Genomic DNA, 17500 nt, shown 5'->3' on the forward strand with positions numbered 1-17500 from the left:
ATGAGAGGCTACTATGAATTTTACCATTGGTCAATAATGTCCTCTCATTGGCAAATTTTTTTTGTTACGTCATAATCAATCACTAATAACGGGTTCAACTTTGAGTCTTGTGTCATTAATTATCAAATGTCCTTAACAGTGCAGTGGTCCTTTTTTGGGATAGCATCGACTTTAAAATGGATTTATAATTACTTGGATATTACATCAGATTTTCATGTTCTATTAAAAAGTGAACTATTCGGCGGGCTAAAATTTATATCTCCCCCATTCCTCTTCTTTATCCCTTCCCTTCCATCCCGACCAACAAGGGAACTTTGATGATAAACAAAAATACCCCTCATTAGATTACAATTTAAGTTTAAAATGTCTGGACACTTAACTTTATTGTGTTTTAAATTGTCACATAATCTTTAAGCAACGATCACAGAGTTGATAAATACATTTTATACCCAAAGTTTTTAAGCTAATATAATTTACAGTCCAATGTCCACTCCCTCCGTGACTCTGCTAGTTCAATAAGCTTAGTACTCAGATTTCATACATTTTCACCCCCCCCCCCCCCCATAAAATGGGGTTAAAATCATATCGATCCAAAGAAACAATAAGTTATAAAGACATCCTGTTACTTTTTTTTACAAGAAATACTGGTTAACTTCAAGCGTAGTTTGTAGTACCTTTAGAATTGAAAACAAAACCATATGTTTAAAACTATGTTAATACTACAACTCCCTGTCTAAGTTATGATCAATATGTTGAGGGTTGGTCAGGGATCTTAAGGGATAAGACAATGGACAATAAATAATATCCCAAGGACGTCCAAGGGGGGGGGGGAAAGGTTGATTACCCCCCCCCACTCAAAAAATAACCTCCCATTAAAAAAAATTTACCCTTCCCCCCCCCCCAAAAAAAATAAGCTTGGATGCCCCTGGTACATCCCCAGTAATGATAAACAAAATTACCCCATATGTAGATTAAGATTATTGGTTGAAAAGTGTGGACACTGATAGTCTTAAACCAACCAATGAAAATACAATAAAAGTACCCAAAGTTTTGCGCCAACCAATAAAATAAAGTAATTCTAAAACTTTGGGTACCAATTTAATTTACAGTCTAATACACCCTCCTCCCTGGGGATAGTAAAGAATTTCTGTTATGATCTTTATGTAAGAATGTTAAAAAATATTGAGAGGGTTTTACCTATTAGAAGCTAACCTGTAAAGTTCAGCTAGATCAAAACAGACGCACACATTCAACGGCAAAATTTGTGCCGTGTTGTTATTTTTGTTTTGGGTCAGTAGCTTAAAAAATATCTGAACTAGTATCCTATTATATATGGGTTTTTTTTCTAAATACTTATACTCTTCTAATAGTTATTTAAGTCTCGTTGTAAGTAAAAGATCCCTCCCCTCCCCCTATTATGATGTATGATATATGATGAATGATCATCGGTCAACTTTTTCTAAAAGAGATGGGGGGGGGGAGTTCAGTATAGGTCAAGTGAAAGTTAAATCTTAAAGGGTATTATTTTCTTCCATCCAAAGTTGCAAGTCAAATATGAATATGAAGGGGAGGGGGGGGGTGAGGAATATTTTAAAGGTTTAATTATATCAACAAGGATCACAACATCCATAAAAGCGAAATGGTAGTACAATCAAACATTAACATAAGCATAAATGTATAAGTATAATCAAAATTATAAGTAAGTATTATATAGTTGCAACGCTTTCTAAATCTATACAATACTAACATTAAATTAATGATGCACAGACAATACTAACATTTAATTAATGATGCACAGACCGACGCATCAAGTCTCAAGAACCAACACAAATTATAGAAAAACCTCGCTTAGCTTAGACATACGTTTATTAAACTTTAACAGTATATAGTCCTCCCCCTCCCCTTTATGATAGGAAGTTGGTCATGAATATGATGTTTACAAATGAGCAATTTTTTTATAAGTTACAATACACAAATTGTCAAAATCCATAAAAGCGAAACAAATTTAAAATGCATGATAATTTTGATTATTTCATTTAATTTAAGCATTCTTATAATTGTACATTCTATATCCTAGAAAGCGGTTTATATTAATTGTAAGTATGACTGAGTCTCTGAGAATTTGAATGTTTATTATTTTTTGGTTAGATTTATACTAAAATTTGTTCAATATGATTTTTAATATAAAATGCGCTGTTAACTCTATATTTGTTTGTCTGACTTTATATTCACTGAGCTTCGCCTTTAAGGGTGTTATCATACTTGTTTAGTTACATTCAGAGCGGAAGCAAAGCTACTCCATTTTAAACATTTTGATTTTTTGAATTTTTAGTTACAAAGCTACTCTGTAATATGTTATTTGACAAGGATGACAACATACATAAAAGCAAAGCTCCAAAACGAACATTAACACATTTAGAGTTGCAAATAACAACTTTGGAGACTTTTTTTCTTTAATTTTGATTGGTTGGTTTATTAAGCATGAAATGCTGCCAAAATGAAAATAAAAAAACAAGCGAAATTAGCAATAACAACTAAAGCTTAACTATCTTGATAATCTTGCTACGAGCTTGTGTGATGATAGAAAAAAAATCTATTCACCAAACCTTATTATTCCAAGTCATAAAATCCTGGTGAAGCCATAAAACCTTATTCGTTTAATAATATTTTCCGTAATTTTTATGATTTTCTGACCATGTTTGATTGTAAAGATATGTGAACATATGTAGTATCTTACAAATACATCCCAAATCTAGCAAAAGTTGACCCATTATATCCGTATGAAAATATCAACAAATGTGCGAAGTCTCAATTTCCTGTCGTTCGAATTTATTGGGGAATTTGTATATTTTTAGGGTTATTTTAGTATTTTGAAAATATTGAAAACAGTAACATTTCTCTACGAAATCACCCATCGTTTAAGATTTTGAGTATATTTTGAAAAATACTATAAACTAAAACTATGATTGTTTAAAAATATAAGTACTAATATATAGATAGCTAGATAGATATAAATATATTAGTTATATTATATATTCTTTAGTTCAGAGTCCAGTTATAGATATACAGAGAGAGGTATACAGAAATTCATAGATAGATAGAATACACTAAATATACAATATTTAAATAGTAAAATAATATTATATAACTAACCATCATTATCTGTATGGTTGACATGAGCTCCGTGTTCTAGAAGTAGTCTGACTACTTCTGTTTCTCCACTTCCTGCTGCAAGAATAAGACTTGTACTTCCTAGATATAAATATATTAGTTACATTATATATTCTTTATCTCAGAGTAGAGTTATAGATTTACAGAGATTGGTGTACAGAGATATATGTTTAGACTATACATAGATAGATAGAATATGCTAAAGATACAAATATAGTATAATAAAATTATGTAACTAACCAAATTTATTTTTATGGTTGACATCGGCTCCATATTCTAGAAGCAGTCTGACTGTTTCTGTAAATCCATACTGTGCTGCATACATAAGACTGGTCCATCCTAGATATAAATATATTAGTTACATTATATATTCTTTATCTCAGAGTAGAGTTATAGATTTACAGAGAGAGGTGTTCAGAGGTATATGTTTAGACTATATATACATAGATAGATAGATAGAATAAACTAAAGATACAAATATAGTATAATTAAATTATGTAACTAACCAGTTTTATTTATTTGGTTCACATTGGCTCCATATTTTAGAAGCAGTCTGACTGTTTCTGTCTTTCCATTCCTTGCTGCCCCCAAAAGACTTGTCATTTCTAGATATAAATATATTAGTTACATTATATATTTTTTTAGTTCAGAGTACAGTTATAGATATACAGAGAGATAAATGGATATACAGATAAACAGATAAAGATAGGTAGAAAATAATAAAAAAGTTACAAATATAATATAATAATATTATGTAACTAACCATCATTATCTTTATGATTGACATCGGCTTCATGTTCTAGAAGCAGTCTGACTACTTCTGTTTTTCCATTCCATGCTGCAGACATAAGACTTGTCTTTCCTAGATATAAATATATTAGTTACATTGTATGTTCTTTAGTTCAGAGTACAGTTATAGATATACAGAGAGAGGTATACAGATAAATGGATATAAAGATAAAGATAGATAAAATATACTAAAGATACACTATATAGTATAATAATATTATGTAACTAACCTCTGTTGTCTTTTTTGTGTACATCAGCTTTATATTCTAGAAGTAGTCTGACTATTTCTGTTTTTCCATACAGTGCTGCAACCATAAGACTTGTCCTTCCTAGATATAAATATATTATATACATTATGTATTCTTTAGTTCAGAGTACAGTTTTAGATATACAGAGAGAGGTATACAGAAATAGATAGATATGTAAATGAATATATAGATAGTTAGATAGAATATACTAAAGATATACTATATATTAAAAAAATACTATGTAACTAACCATCATTAGCTTTAATGTTGACATCGGCTCCATATTCTAGAAGTAGTCTGACTATTTCTGTTTTTCCATACAGTGCTGCAACCATAAGACTTGTCCTTCCTAGATATAAATATATTAGTTACATTATATATTCTTTAGCTCAGAGTACAGTTATAGATATACAGAGAGAGGTATACAGAGATAGATAAATATGTAAATGAATATATAGATAGTTAGATAGAATATACTAAAGATACACTATATAGTAAAATAATATTATGTAACTAACCCAACTTATCTTTATTGTTGACATTGGCTCCATGTTCTAGAAGTATTCTGACTACTTCTGTGTTTCCATACTGTGCTGCAACCATAAGACTTGTCCATCCTAGATATAAATATATTAGTTACATTATATATTCTTTAGCTCAGAGTACAGTTATAGATATACAGAGAGAGGTATACATTAAGAGATATAAGTTTTCCGGAATTGTAATGTAGGGAGTAGATTTGAAATCTGCATCAAATTTTAAGGATTTTTTATAAAATTCGTTTTTTGTATAATTCTTTATCTAAAAGCGGAAATACAAATTAAGTTAATTAATTTTGGCATCTGTGATTGGTGGATTTAAAAAATCTGCGCTCTGATTGGATGTCGTACATCATTCAACCAATTAGAGCGCAGGTAGTTTAAAATCCACCTATCCTATTGGTCAAAATTAATTAACTTAAAATGTATTTTCGCTTTTAGATAAAGAATTTTACAAAAAACCAATTTTATAAAAAATTCTTAAAATTTGATGCAGATTTCAAATCTACTCCCTACATTAAAATTCCGGAAAACTTATATCTCTTAGTATACATAGATAGATAGAATATACTAAAGATACATTATATAATTATAGTATAATAATATTATGTAACTAACCAAATATATTATCATTATGGTTCACATGAGCTCCATGTTCTAGAAATAGTCTGACTACTTCTGTGTTTCCTTTCTCTGCTGCAGCCATAAGACTTGTTCTTCCTAGATATAAATATTCTAGATACATTGTATATTTTTTTGTTCTGAGTACAGTAATAGATATACAGAGAGCCATGTAAAGAGATCTATAGATAGAAATAGTCGACTATAGATAGATAGATAGAATATAGAATATATTAATATAGTTTAATAATATTATGTAACTAACCATCATTAGCTTTATTGTTGACATCCGCTCCAAGTTTTAGAAGAAGTCTGACTACTTCTGTGTTTCCATACTGTGCTGCAACCATAAGACTTGTGTAACCTGGATATAAATATATTATATACATTATATATTCTTTAGCTCAGAGTACAGTTATAGATATACAAAAATATATATGTAGAGAGATAGATATAGATAGATTGAAAGATAGTAAGATAGATAGAGAGATAGTTAGATATATAGATAGAAAGATATATAGGTATCTACAGATAGATACTTAATCCAGACAAAATAAGAACTGGCATTGTAGGCCAACAAAATAATCTGATGTAGACAAGGTTTTTATGTGCATTCAGAACGAGCTATATTGATAGAGACTGTAAATGAGAAAATTTCTCATCAGATTATCAAACATTAACATCATATCATTCATATAATCTCAAAGATAGGGCAAAACTTTCTATTGTTTCCTTAAAAAACGGCTTTTTCCACCGATTTTTATTATATCCAAGATTAAGGAAAAAATTTCCAGACTATATAAATGTGCAGTTAATTGTCTTTTTTTTCATTCTATAGCTAAAACTAAACTTTTTGACATAGTTCTCTATTTTTCCTAACAGTTAAGCTGACTATTAAAGTGATCACGAAGCAATTTTAAAAAATTTGATATATATTTGGAATTTCTTAATTATTTAAAATTATGACAAAAATTTTGCTAAATTTGATATAAAAAGTGCCTTAAAACCTCTATTTTTAAATTTGCTACAGTACCCAAAAAAATTAACTTACACAATTATGTGTAAAACAAACTTTTAGATTTGTTGGCATTTCTCTTAACACAGATGGAGTTAATAAAATTCATACTTGAAAAATAGAGATATTTCTGCTTTTCATACTGTTGTTATCAATTTTGCTTATTGACAACTGAAAAAGTTGCAATTAAGGTTTAAAAATGTTTGACCAAATGACTAAAAAGACATTTCTCAGCTTATTTTAGTGCAACTAACATAACAGGCAATCAGAACAAGTATAGAATAATGTATTATGGAAACACAACTATTATGGAAACACAACTCAAATGGTTTTAGACAGTATTAGTATTAGAGAGTACTAGAATTACAGATAAATTCAGTATAATTTTTGTTGTCAATGTTGTGTCAAAGTGCCTCAATAAAATGATCCTTATAGATGTTTAAAAATATAGATATCCAATTTAAATCTTTTGATTGTGGAATTGTAAAAATATAAGCCCTTTCACCTCACAGCCCAATTGATTGCTTGTGGATTTAATGGGGCTCTAATGGTCTTCTTTGGTAATTATAATATCAATGAAAAACTTTTAAAAATATTTAGACTATACATATCATATTTTTACAATTCCACAATCAAAAGATTTAAATTGGATATCTATATTTTTACTTATAAAATGATACATCTACCACCAGTTTCTTCTTGTTCTAAGGATCATTTTATTGAGGTACTTTAACACAACACACCTCACAGCCCAATTGATTGCTTGTGGATTTAATGGGGCTCTAATGGTCTTCTTTGGTAATTATAATATCAATGAAAAACTTTTAAAAATATTTAGACTATACAAATCATATTTTTACAATTCCACAATCAAAAGATTTAAATTGGATATCTATATTTTTACTTATAAAATGATACATCTACCACCAGTTTCTTCTTGTTCTAAGGATCATTTTATTGAGGTACTTTAACACAACATTGATAACAAAAATTTTACTGAATTTTACTGTGCATTACTAACACTACATCTCTCTAAAACCATTTCAGGGCCCCCTTAGTTGTGTTTCCATAATACATTATTCTACATTTGTTCTGATTGCCTGTTATGTTAGTTGCACTAAAATAAGCTGAGAAATATCTTTTTAGTCATTTGGTCCAACATTTTTGAACCTTGTTTGCAACTTTTTCAGTTGACAAAAACTAGCAAAATTGATTTTATCAGTATTAAAAACAGAAATTTATCTCTTATTTTACAAGTATAAATCTTATTAACTCTATCTGTGTTAAACCTTACAGATTGGGGGGGGGGGGTCATATTGAGAGTTGTGACTTCATGACTTTTTAAGTTTAGTAATTATACATCTGCAAGAGTTGGTCTTATAAGGATATCTGGTCTGTTTCGGGCGTGGCGTCCAGACAAAGTTGGTTAGGTGGCACCAAAATTAGAAAAAAATCCAAATAAATCTTAATTTCTTCATTATGACTTTTGTGAATACTGGGATATCAATGAACATCTGAGAATAGTGGTGTTATGACCGCTTGACCGCTTCCTCACCGATTTTATGACCAATTTTTGTCCCGCTTTTACTATAAACTTACATCATGTATATAGTGGCTTCTATTACAGCTAGAGACCTAAAAACTTTTGTAGTACATCCTTGAGCAAGAATAAACTTCCGTGAGTAGTAAGGTCATGACTGTTTGACCACTCCTTGACCTATTTTTGACCGATTTTCTATTTTCTGCTTTTTTAAAGCTGCCAGCTGCCGAATTTTAAAACAGCTTTAGACCAACAAAAATTTTTATGTAGTCTTTTATTGTGATCAGAAACAGATAAAAATATTAATTGGCGCTGCTAACCGCCGTTTTACTGCCGTAACCGCCAAAAATAGCAGTTTCCATTATTTGCCGTTTTTTGGCGATGGTCAGAAAAAGTAATTTTTTGGTTATAAAAAATAAAAGTTCATCCTAAAATTTGGTGATCCCAGCTTTTAAATTGGCCGCTCTATGGCTGTTTTAATATATAGCGGCTAAGGAGCGGTCTGACTACTATGACTAGAAAAAGTAATTTTCTTTAAAAATACACATAAACCACCAGAAAACATTTTTATGTCTCTAACTGTAACAGGAACCGAGATAGACTATGACCCTCCCCCCCCCCCCCCCCCCAATCTATTAATGTGGGAATTGGGGCCCGAGCTGTAAGGGTTAAGAGAAATCTGTGCCAACAAATCTAAAAGTTTGTTTTACACATAATTGTGTAAATTAATTTTTTTGGGTACTGTAGCAAATTTAAAAATAGAAGTTTTAAGGCACTTTTTATAACAAATTTAGCAAATTTGTTGCTATAATTCTAAATAACTAAGTAATTCCAAATATATATCAAATTTTTAAAACTTGCTTTGCGATCACTTTAAAAGCCTCTTATATACAGAACAAATTGTTAATAAATATGTCTAGAAATTTATGTGTTTTTGTATTATACTAATCAATCCCAAAGAGAAAGAGAGGGGGGGGGACAATGGGCTGTTTATTACACTAGTCCTATAATAACATTTTCTCATTTGTTGGCTTAACAACTTTGGGGACTTTAGTAATTTGATTTTAATCTACTGAAGTATATTCGTACATATCATGGTTGGGGATGTACATCAATTTATCGGTCATTGTCTTATCCCTTTAGATGAATCCAATGATTAAAGCCCACCAAAATGATTTTTCTCTTCAATATTGGCTCCAGCATCCAATAACTTGATAACTTCATCAGTAGATCCTGTTTTTACTGCTTCTAATAAATCTAAACAAAATGATTTTTGATTAACATTGTACCTTATTGTAATAGGAATCAATATTCCAAAAGTCAAATAAATATCATAATTATATTATATCACATAAAAATTTATTGCTTCTATTAAATCTGAACAAAATGATTTTTAATTGACTTTATAACTTGTTGTAATAGGAATCAGTTTTCCAAAAAACAAATTGATAGAATAATTATATCACATAAAAATTTATTATTTCTAATAAATCTGAACAAAATGATTTGTAATTTAAAGAAATAAACAAGGATGACAACATCAATAAAAACAAAGCTCTGTAAAGGTAGGACAAACCAACATTAACACTGTAGAGTGTCAAAACAGAATAAGCAGAATATAGATGCATAAGTCTAAACAAAATTGTTAGTAAATTTGTTGCAAAACTACTTGATACTGCTTAAGACATTATAGAGATGCTTTGCTTATAATATTGTACCTTGTTGTAATAGGAATCAGTATTCCAAAAATCAGATATTCATAAGATATGAAAATTTAGTGTCAAATATGTTAAATATCGTCATGTTTTAAATGAACATAAGTACATTCTGTTAACGATTTTAAAGTTTCTACTCTTTCCAAATCGTACCTAACTAATACAGGAATCACTATGCCAAGTTTGAAATTAATAGGACAATTCTAACCTGACTAAATTTAAGAAAAAAGCTTACTGTTATCTAACCGGACTATCCTTAATTATACATACATTGTACATTGTATAGTAGTAGTATTGGTTATATATACCAACAACAAAATAAATTTGAAAAAAAATCACGAAACCTGTGTTTTCAGCTGTTGTTAACAAATCAATGTGTTTTAAATGGACGTAATGGCATTCTGGTAAAGATAATAGAGTTGCTATGCTTTTAAAATCATACCTAACTACTACAGGAATCACTATGCAAAGTTTGAGATAAATTTTAATATACCTTAATTAACAAAAAAAAATTGGTTCTGGATGGATGGACAGACTGACGGACCGACTCTAATTATAGAAAAGCTTTGCTTTTAAAAAGAGGCCTTGTACATTTGAATAAAATTCATAATTGCCTATTCGTTTGACTTTTGAGTTGGTTAATTCTACGTCGATTGGAAATAATGTTGTAAGCTTAAAGAGCATTGTAAGCAGGTAGGGAGAGGACATTGCCTTAATTAAAAAAAAAACATTCAGTTCTGGACGGATGGACAGACTGACGGACCGACCCTTTTATAGAAAAGCTTGGCTTTTAAAAATAACATTTCTTATAGACATTTCTATTTACAGCTTTGGTTGTATAAAATTGCTTACCCGGATCCGCAATATATGGACTATTGGATAAGCATCCTCCAACATATAGCAGCAAACAAATCTTAAATATTTTCTTTTTAATTTTATCGTATTCATTTGAAACCGATTAATATCCAGTGGATTAGAACTGGTTCTCATCCATACAAAAAAACTATGTCTATCATCATATTATATCCAGTTTTCTACGAATATAAAAACCTGGTTTTAATCTTATAATTGTACATTTTATATGCGCGGAAAGCTGTTTATAATATGATGCAAGAAATAACTATTATATACTTTTTTAGTAGCGAAGCTACTCAATAATTCACAATGTCCGTCTATCTGTCCGTCTGTCATCTGTCCATAATTAATGAATTGGGGGGAACAGATAAGAAAATTAGGCCTCCAATATTAATGTTTTTTTAAAAATAAAATTTTCTAGGGAGATTTCTCTTCTGAGGAAAGTTGTACCCTCCCCCAAAATAGTTATAAACCTTCCCAGGACCTATGATAAGCAACCCTGTAAAGCCTATATGTTCAGCAGTTACCTGGATTCTTTGGTACAAATAGACAGACAAAAATAAATCCTGTTACAATATAATTAGGAAATATATATATAGATAGATAGATAGAAAGATAGATAGATAGATAGACAGATAGATAGATAGATAGATAGATAGATAGATAGTAAGATAGATAGATAGATAGATAGATAGATATATAGATAGATAGATAGATAGATAGATAGATAGATAGATAGATAGATAGAAAGATAGAAAGATATATAGAGAGATATATAGATAGATAGATAGATAGATATATAGATAAATAGATAGATAGATAGATAGATAGATATATAGATAGATAATTAGATAGATAGATAGATAGATAGATAGATAGATAGATAGATAGATAGATAGATAAAAAGATATATAGATAGATAGACAGATATAAAGATAGATAGATATATAGATAAATAGATAGATAGATAGATAGATAGATAGATAGATAGATAGATAGATAGATAGATAGATAGATAGATAGATAGATAGATAGATAGATAGATAGATAGATAGAAAGATAGAAAGATATATAGACAGATATATAGATAGATAGATAGATAGATAGATATATAGATAAATAGATAGATAGATAGATATGTAGATAGATAATTAGATAGATAGATAGATAGATAGATAGATAAAAAGATATATAGATAGATAGACAGATGTAAAGATAGATAGATAGATAGATATATAGATAAATAGATAGATAGATAGATAGATAGATAGATAGATAGATAGATAGATAGATAGATAGATAGATAGATAGATAGATAGATAGATAGATAGACAGATAGATAGATAGATAGATAGATAGATAGATAGATAGATAGATAGATAGATAGATAGAAAGATAGATAGATAGATAGATAGATAGATAGATAGATAGATAGATAGATAGATAGATAGATAGATAGATAGATAGATAGATAGATAGATAGATAGATAGATAGATAGATAGATAGATAGATAGATAGATAGATAGATAGATAGATAGATAGATAGATAGATAGATAGATAGATAGATAGATAGATAGATAGATAGATAGATAGATAGATAGATAGATAGATAGATAGATAGATAGATAGATAGATAGATAGATAGATAAATAGATAGATAGATAGATAGATAGATAGATAGATAGATAGATAGATAGATAGATATATATATAGATAGATAGATGGATAGATAATAGATAGATAAATATATATGTATAATATGTACTCACAAAACTAAATGTTATCATGATCACGTATGAGAAAGAACTGATCTACTAGTGGTCGTGGTGCTGCTAGTCACCTTCAGATTTCTCTTTTTTCTTGGCCCAACAAGTTTTCTTTTTAAATTGTAATTCACAAGTCAACTTTTTAGTGTATGCGTGTGTGTAGTGATCTACAGGGATAAGACAATGGCTGATAAATTGATATACATCCCCAATGATAATATACAAGATAAACCTTTCTGTAGATTTAAATTTGTGGTGGAAATATTTGGACACTCAACTTAATGAATCAACCAATCAAAAAAAGTCCCCAAAGTTATTAAGCCAACGAATAAGAAAAGATTATTACAGTGTACTGTCCCCTCCCTTCCTGCACATACCAACACACACAAACACCAGAACTAAAACGTCCCCACACACAAAGAGAGAGGGGACAATGGACGGGGTTTATTATAGCCACACACACCCACACACACACCACAAACACACATACACACACACAAACCATCAGAACCCGCTGTTTTTTTCAACGTCACTACAAGTATATTACAGAGAAAGTGCGCATACACATACACACACACACACAAATCATTTTGATTCAATCAAAATCTCTACCTTTAGTAAAAGCTGTCTTTATAAATAAGGTTTACAATTTTTTTATTAAAATTTTTTTTTTCAATTGTAAAGGCCTATATGTACATATATACTAGAGTATATGTTACTAGAGGCACTTGAAGGTAAAGAAATTGCTCTTGGGAGGGTGTTGGTACCCTCCTCCCACAATTAGTTATAAACCTTTCCATGAAGAATCATATTGATTAAGCAGTTCAATATCCTTCAGTACAAACAAACAGAAAAAAACAGACAGACAGACATCCTGTTACTTTATTATAAGAATTTAAAGAATGTTACTTGAAATTTTATCATTTTCATATTAAATTGATATTTCATATTATTTGAATCTTAAAAAATACACAAGCATTTAGTTAATGTTTCTAAAAAATGCATGACAAAAAATTCAGGATTTTTGATAAAATCTGGAAATTCCCTTTCTTCAGAGCTCCTTATTAGCTACATAACAAGGATAACAACATCCATAAAAGCGAAGCTTTGAAATGAAATAATCAGAACATAAATGTATAAAAGTCGAAACAAAATTGTAAGTAAATTTGTTGAAATGCTGAATAAATACAGGATACTGTTGGAAATACTTATGTATAAAAGTCAAAGCAAAATTGTAAGTAAATTTGTTGAAAAACTGCTTGATTCAGGATAATGTTTATGGACATACTTACATTTTTAAGACTTGATTAATTAGATGATTCGCTTGAAACCTTGTACTTTGTTGTTCTAGGAATAAGTTTTCCAAAAATCAGATTAAAATGGATAATTATTTCATATAAAAAACTTGTTTTTAATAAATTAAAAAATTGTCATATTTTAAATAGACATTTGGACATTTTGGAAATGATCATAGAGTTGCTAAGCTATAATTATCACCAAAATGTCCGTACGTCCATTTAAAACATGTTGATTTTTTTACTTTTTTAACAACAAATTTTTATGTGATCTAATGGATGATTGATCTGATTTTTGGTATTTTGATTCCTGGGACAACAAAGTATAATGTAATAAGCGAAGCAACTCTATAATCAAGTCCTAAAAATGTAAGTATGTCCATATTATCCTGAATCAAGCAGTTTTTCAACAAATTTACTTACAATTTTGCTTTGACTCTTATACATTTATATTATGATTATTCAGTTTTGACACTATAGTGTTAATGTCTGTTTGTCCTACCGTTTCAGTGCTTCGCTTTTATGGATGTTGTCATCCTTGTTATGTGATAAAATTTTTTGATTGATCTGATTTCTGGAATACTGATTCCTATTACAACAAAGTACATTGTTATAATACGCAGCTCCTAAAGTCCTTAAACATTATCCTGTATTTAAGTAGTTTTTCAACAAATTTACTTAAAGTTTAGTTACAACTATAGACATTTATATTCTGATTATTCAGTTCTGACACTATACAAGTGTTAATGTCAATTTGTCCTACCATTTCAGAGCTTCGCTTTTATGGATGTTGTCATCCTTGTTTTTTACCTAAACATTATATTTGATGAAGATATTTCAAGTATTAAACATGTAAAAAAAAATCCGCTTAATAAAAAGAGAAAAATCCATGAACTTTAAAGATTAAATTTTAGTTTTTATTTGCATCTGAAAAATGAAAATATAAAAAGCATTAACTTAGGTAAAACATTTCATAAACAAGGATGACAACATCCATAAATACAAAAGCTCAACAAATTGTCGGGCAAACGAACATAAACAATTATAGAGTGACAGCCAGGGAGGGAGGAGACATTGGACTGTAAATTATCAGGTCCCAAAAATTGTTTACACTTTTGTTGAATTAAAAAATTTTAAGATTTTATTTGTATGTACAAACTAGCATTGTATAAACTTTTCAACCATTAATTTAAACCAACAGAATTGATAATTTTGTTAATTTGCCATCATAGTAATCTTATTTTATTGCCAATTTTCTTATTAGAACGGGGATGTAAAGGGACAAGACAATGACCAATAAACTAATGTACAACCCTAATTATTATATACATATTACTCCTTCTTTAGATTACAATTTGGGGTTAAAATGTTTAGACACTCAACTTTATGAACAAACCAATTTTAAATTTAATGAAAGTCCCTAAAGTTGTTGAGCCAACGAATAAAAATGTTATTTAAAGCTTTGGGGACTAGTGTTATAAAAAGCGGAATGTTCCCTTTCTCCCTACTAACTAACAGTGTTTAAATGTTTCAACCAATCATTATAATCTTAATTAGAGGTAATTTTATTTTAAGAAACATCCTATTTGTCTGAAACCTTTAATCATTCCAATAAAATATGTTAAAACATGTTATCAGAAAGTCCATGAGATCATTTTAATCTTTTATTTTATTGAAATAATTGTACTATTTATTTGATTTCTGAAATGGCGAATGGCATCCTTATATGTAATCAGTTTATATTAAGCATACTGTATTTGAATTTGTAATATCTATATTTTCTCCAAGATTTTCTATACCATTATATTTACCTACTACGATCTTTGTAGGAAAGGAAGGCTTGGACATCGGATTTTTTTGCTATTTTTCAAGGGAGAGTGGTGGTACCCTCCACCAAAATAGTTATAAACCTTCTTGGAACCTATGGGAAGCTATACTGTAAAGGAGAACCCGATCGGTTCAGCGGTTAGTGAGTTCCTTTGGTAAAGACATATAGACAAACACAGATCCTGTTACTTTATTTTAAGGACTACGATCCCTGTAGGATAGGAAGACTTGAAAGTCACAGAGCGTTTATTTTATGGCTATTTTTCAAGAGTGGTGGTACCCTCCAACAAAATAGGTAAAAACTTTCCAAGGACCCAATAGAAGCTACATTGTAAAGGAGAACCATTTTGGTTCAGTTGATTAGCGAGATCCTTTTAGATACAAACACACACACACACACACAGACCCTGTTCAGCATTTATATACGGAGTTTACTATCTTTCTATAACCCTTCTCTATAATATACTAGAGGCTATGCTTTTAGGAGCCTCTAGTGGCTCTTAGGAAGTCCACCCACTCTGCTTTATATTTTAGTTTTTCAAAAAGGAAATAGAAGAATTTCAAGGGACATTTCTTTTCTAGAAAATTTTTTTTGGGGAGAGTTGTGTAACTCACCCAATGTTTGATTTTTAAATTGTAGGTTTTTTTGGTAGCAGAATAATGATTTTGTGTAATAATGTGTATTGTAATCCTATTATAAAACTAACAGGATGTTTGTCTGTGTATATAACTTTAGATCCTGCTAAATGCTAAAATTATGTATTTTTACTGTGTATTCACTATTTACTCAGTTTTGCAACAAATTTATAAACAATTTCTTTTAGACTTAGAAATTAACGTTCTGATTATTATGTTTAAACCTTTATTAGGACCTTGATTACTAGTTGCTTCTGACAGCTTCTGACAGTAGGATTTTTACCTGTAACATCCAAGTATGTAAAGATGCCCATCTGGCAGTAATAATCAAAACTCGACCATCTGCTGCCACACAGCTAAACATCATAGTTTTGCTTTATTACTGACTAGCGGCTACGCCCCCTAGAAGCCTCTAGGGGCACTTGAAGAGGGAAGAGCTGAATTTGATACCCCAATTTATTATTTTAGATTTTAAAAGGAAAAGTAAAATTTTTTTTTCTTTTGGGGGGGGGGATGTTGCTTCGCCCCCTTTTTAATTTTAGTTAAAAATAATTTTTTAAAAAAATTTGCAGGGGGGGTAATTTTTCCTAGGGTCGATTTCTCTTGGGAGGGTGGTGGTACCCTCCCCACAAATAGTTATAACCTTCCACAGACCTATGAAAAGCTAACCTGTTAAGGAGAGCCTGACGGTTTAGCGGTAAGCAAGATCCTTTGGTACACACAGACAATCAGACAGCAGACATCCTGTTACTTTCTTATAAGAATTACATTTATTGAGTATTTTCATATATTTTAAATTGATATATTTCACTGATAGAGTATGAACTACCAACATTAGCTGAGTACCTTCATTGATTCTTATAATGAAACACTATAAACACTAAAAAACATCAAGGGTATCTCTATCAAATGAAAGAGGAAGGAGGCAGAAAATAGCCTAAAACAAATCTTAATGTTTAAATAATGTTTTGAAGACTTAAGATTTAAATTAAAATAGCTCTAACTGACAGACAAAGTAAATTAAAAGTAGCTAAGCTAGTAAACAAATTAAAATTATAAATAAAAAAACTTTAAAATCTAAATATTCTTATTTTAAAAATCATGAATCATACAATAATCAATTTTTATATAAAAAAGGCACAGGCACAATATTTTAAAATAATAAAGCATTGTAGGTAATCATTCTGTTCACCCAAAGCTGTTCTGTTCTAAAATAATTGTTATATTAATTCATCAAAATTATATTGGAATTAATAACAGATATAAGATATAAACAGATAAACTGGAAATATTAATAAATAGATATAGAGAAACTAGAGATTAGAAAGAGTTGTTTGTCTGTTCATTATGATTTTCAGATTAGATATGTTGAGATAAATAGATATAAAGATATGTTTAGAAAAATAAAAAATTAAATAGAGATAGAAAGATAAACATCTTCTGCCTTATACATGTGTATAGTTATAGATTTAGAATCAAGA

General features: G+C 29.5%; 4 protein-coding genes across 4 annotated transcripts in view; all 4 read right to left on the reverse strand.

Annotated features, from left to right (window-relative positions):
* LOC145306726 (uncharacterized) overlaps nucleotides 1-4284 on the reverse strand; it is a 13636-nt gene extending 9352 nt beyond the window's left edge. Inside the window, exons 1-2 of the mRNA XM_080149006.1 lie at nucleotides 4191-4284; nucleotides 3935-4033 (exon numbers count right to left, since the gene is read on the reverse strand). Coding sequence (XP_080005132.1) covers nucleotides 3935-4033; nucleotides 4191-4275 — 184 coding nt within the window. The 5' untranslated portion in view covers nucleotides 4276-4284. The remainder of the gene's footprint in view (nucleotides 1-3934; nucleotides 4034-4190) is intronic.
* LOC145306725 (uncharacterized) overlaps nucleotides 1-10545 on the reverse strand; it is a 194738-nt gene extending 184193 nt beyond the window's left edge. The window contains exons 1-4 of the mRNA XM_080149005.1: nucleotides 10491-10545; nucleotides 9091-9180; nucleotides 5634-5732; nucleotides 5366-5467 (exon numbers count right to left, since the gene is read on the reverse strand). Of these exons, the coding sequence (XP_080005131.1) occupies nucleotides 5366-5467; nucleotides 5634-5718 (187 nt within the window). The 5' untranslated portion in view covers nucleotides 5719-5732; nucleotides 9091-9180; nucleotides 10491-10545. The remainder of the gene's footprint in view (nucleotides 1-5365; nucleotides 5468-5633; nucleotides 5733-9090; nucleotides 9181-10490) is intronic.
* The window catches only part of LOC145307040 (uncharacterized), a 33774-nt gene continuing 25353 nt past the window's right edge, over nucleotides 9080-17500 (reverse strand). The window contains exon 16 of the mRNA XM_080149379.1: nucleotides 9080-9180. Coding sequence (XP_080005505.1) covers nucleotides 9080-9180 — 101 coding nt within the window. The remainder of the gene's footprint in view (nucleotides 9181-17500) is intronic.
* LOC145306728 (uncharacterized) overlaps nucleotides 17161-17500 on the reverse strand; it is a 108333-nt gene continuing 107993 nt past the window's right edge. The window contains exon 5 of the mRNA XM_080149007.1: nucleotides 17161-17227. The gene's annotated coding sequence lies outside the window, so the exon portion shown is untranslated. The remainder of the gene's footprint in view (nucleotides 17228-17500) is intronic.

Source organism: Acartia tonsa, chromosome 15, assembly GCF_053477335.1.
Source record: "Acartia tonsa isolate MP-2025a chromosome 15, ASM5347733v1, whole genome shotgun sequence".
NCBI classification, from domain to species: domain Eukaryota; kingdom Metazoa; phylum Arthropoda; class Copepoda; order Calanoida; family Acartiidae; genus Acartia; species Acartia tonsa.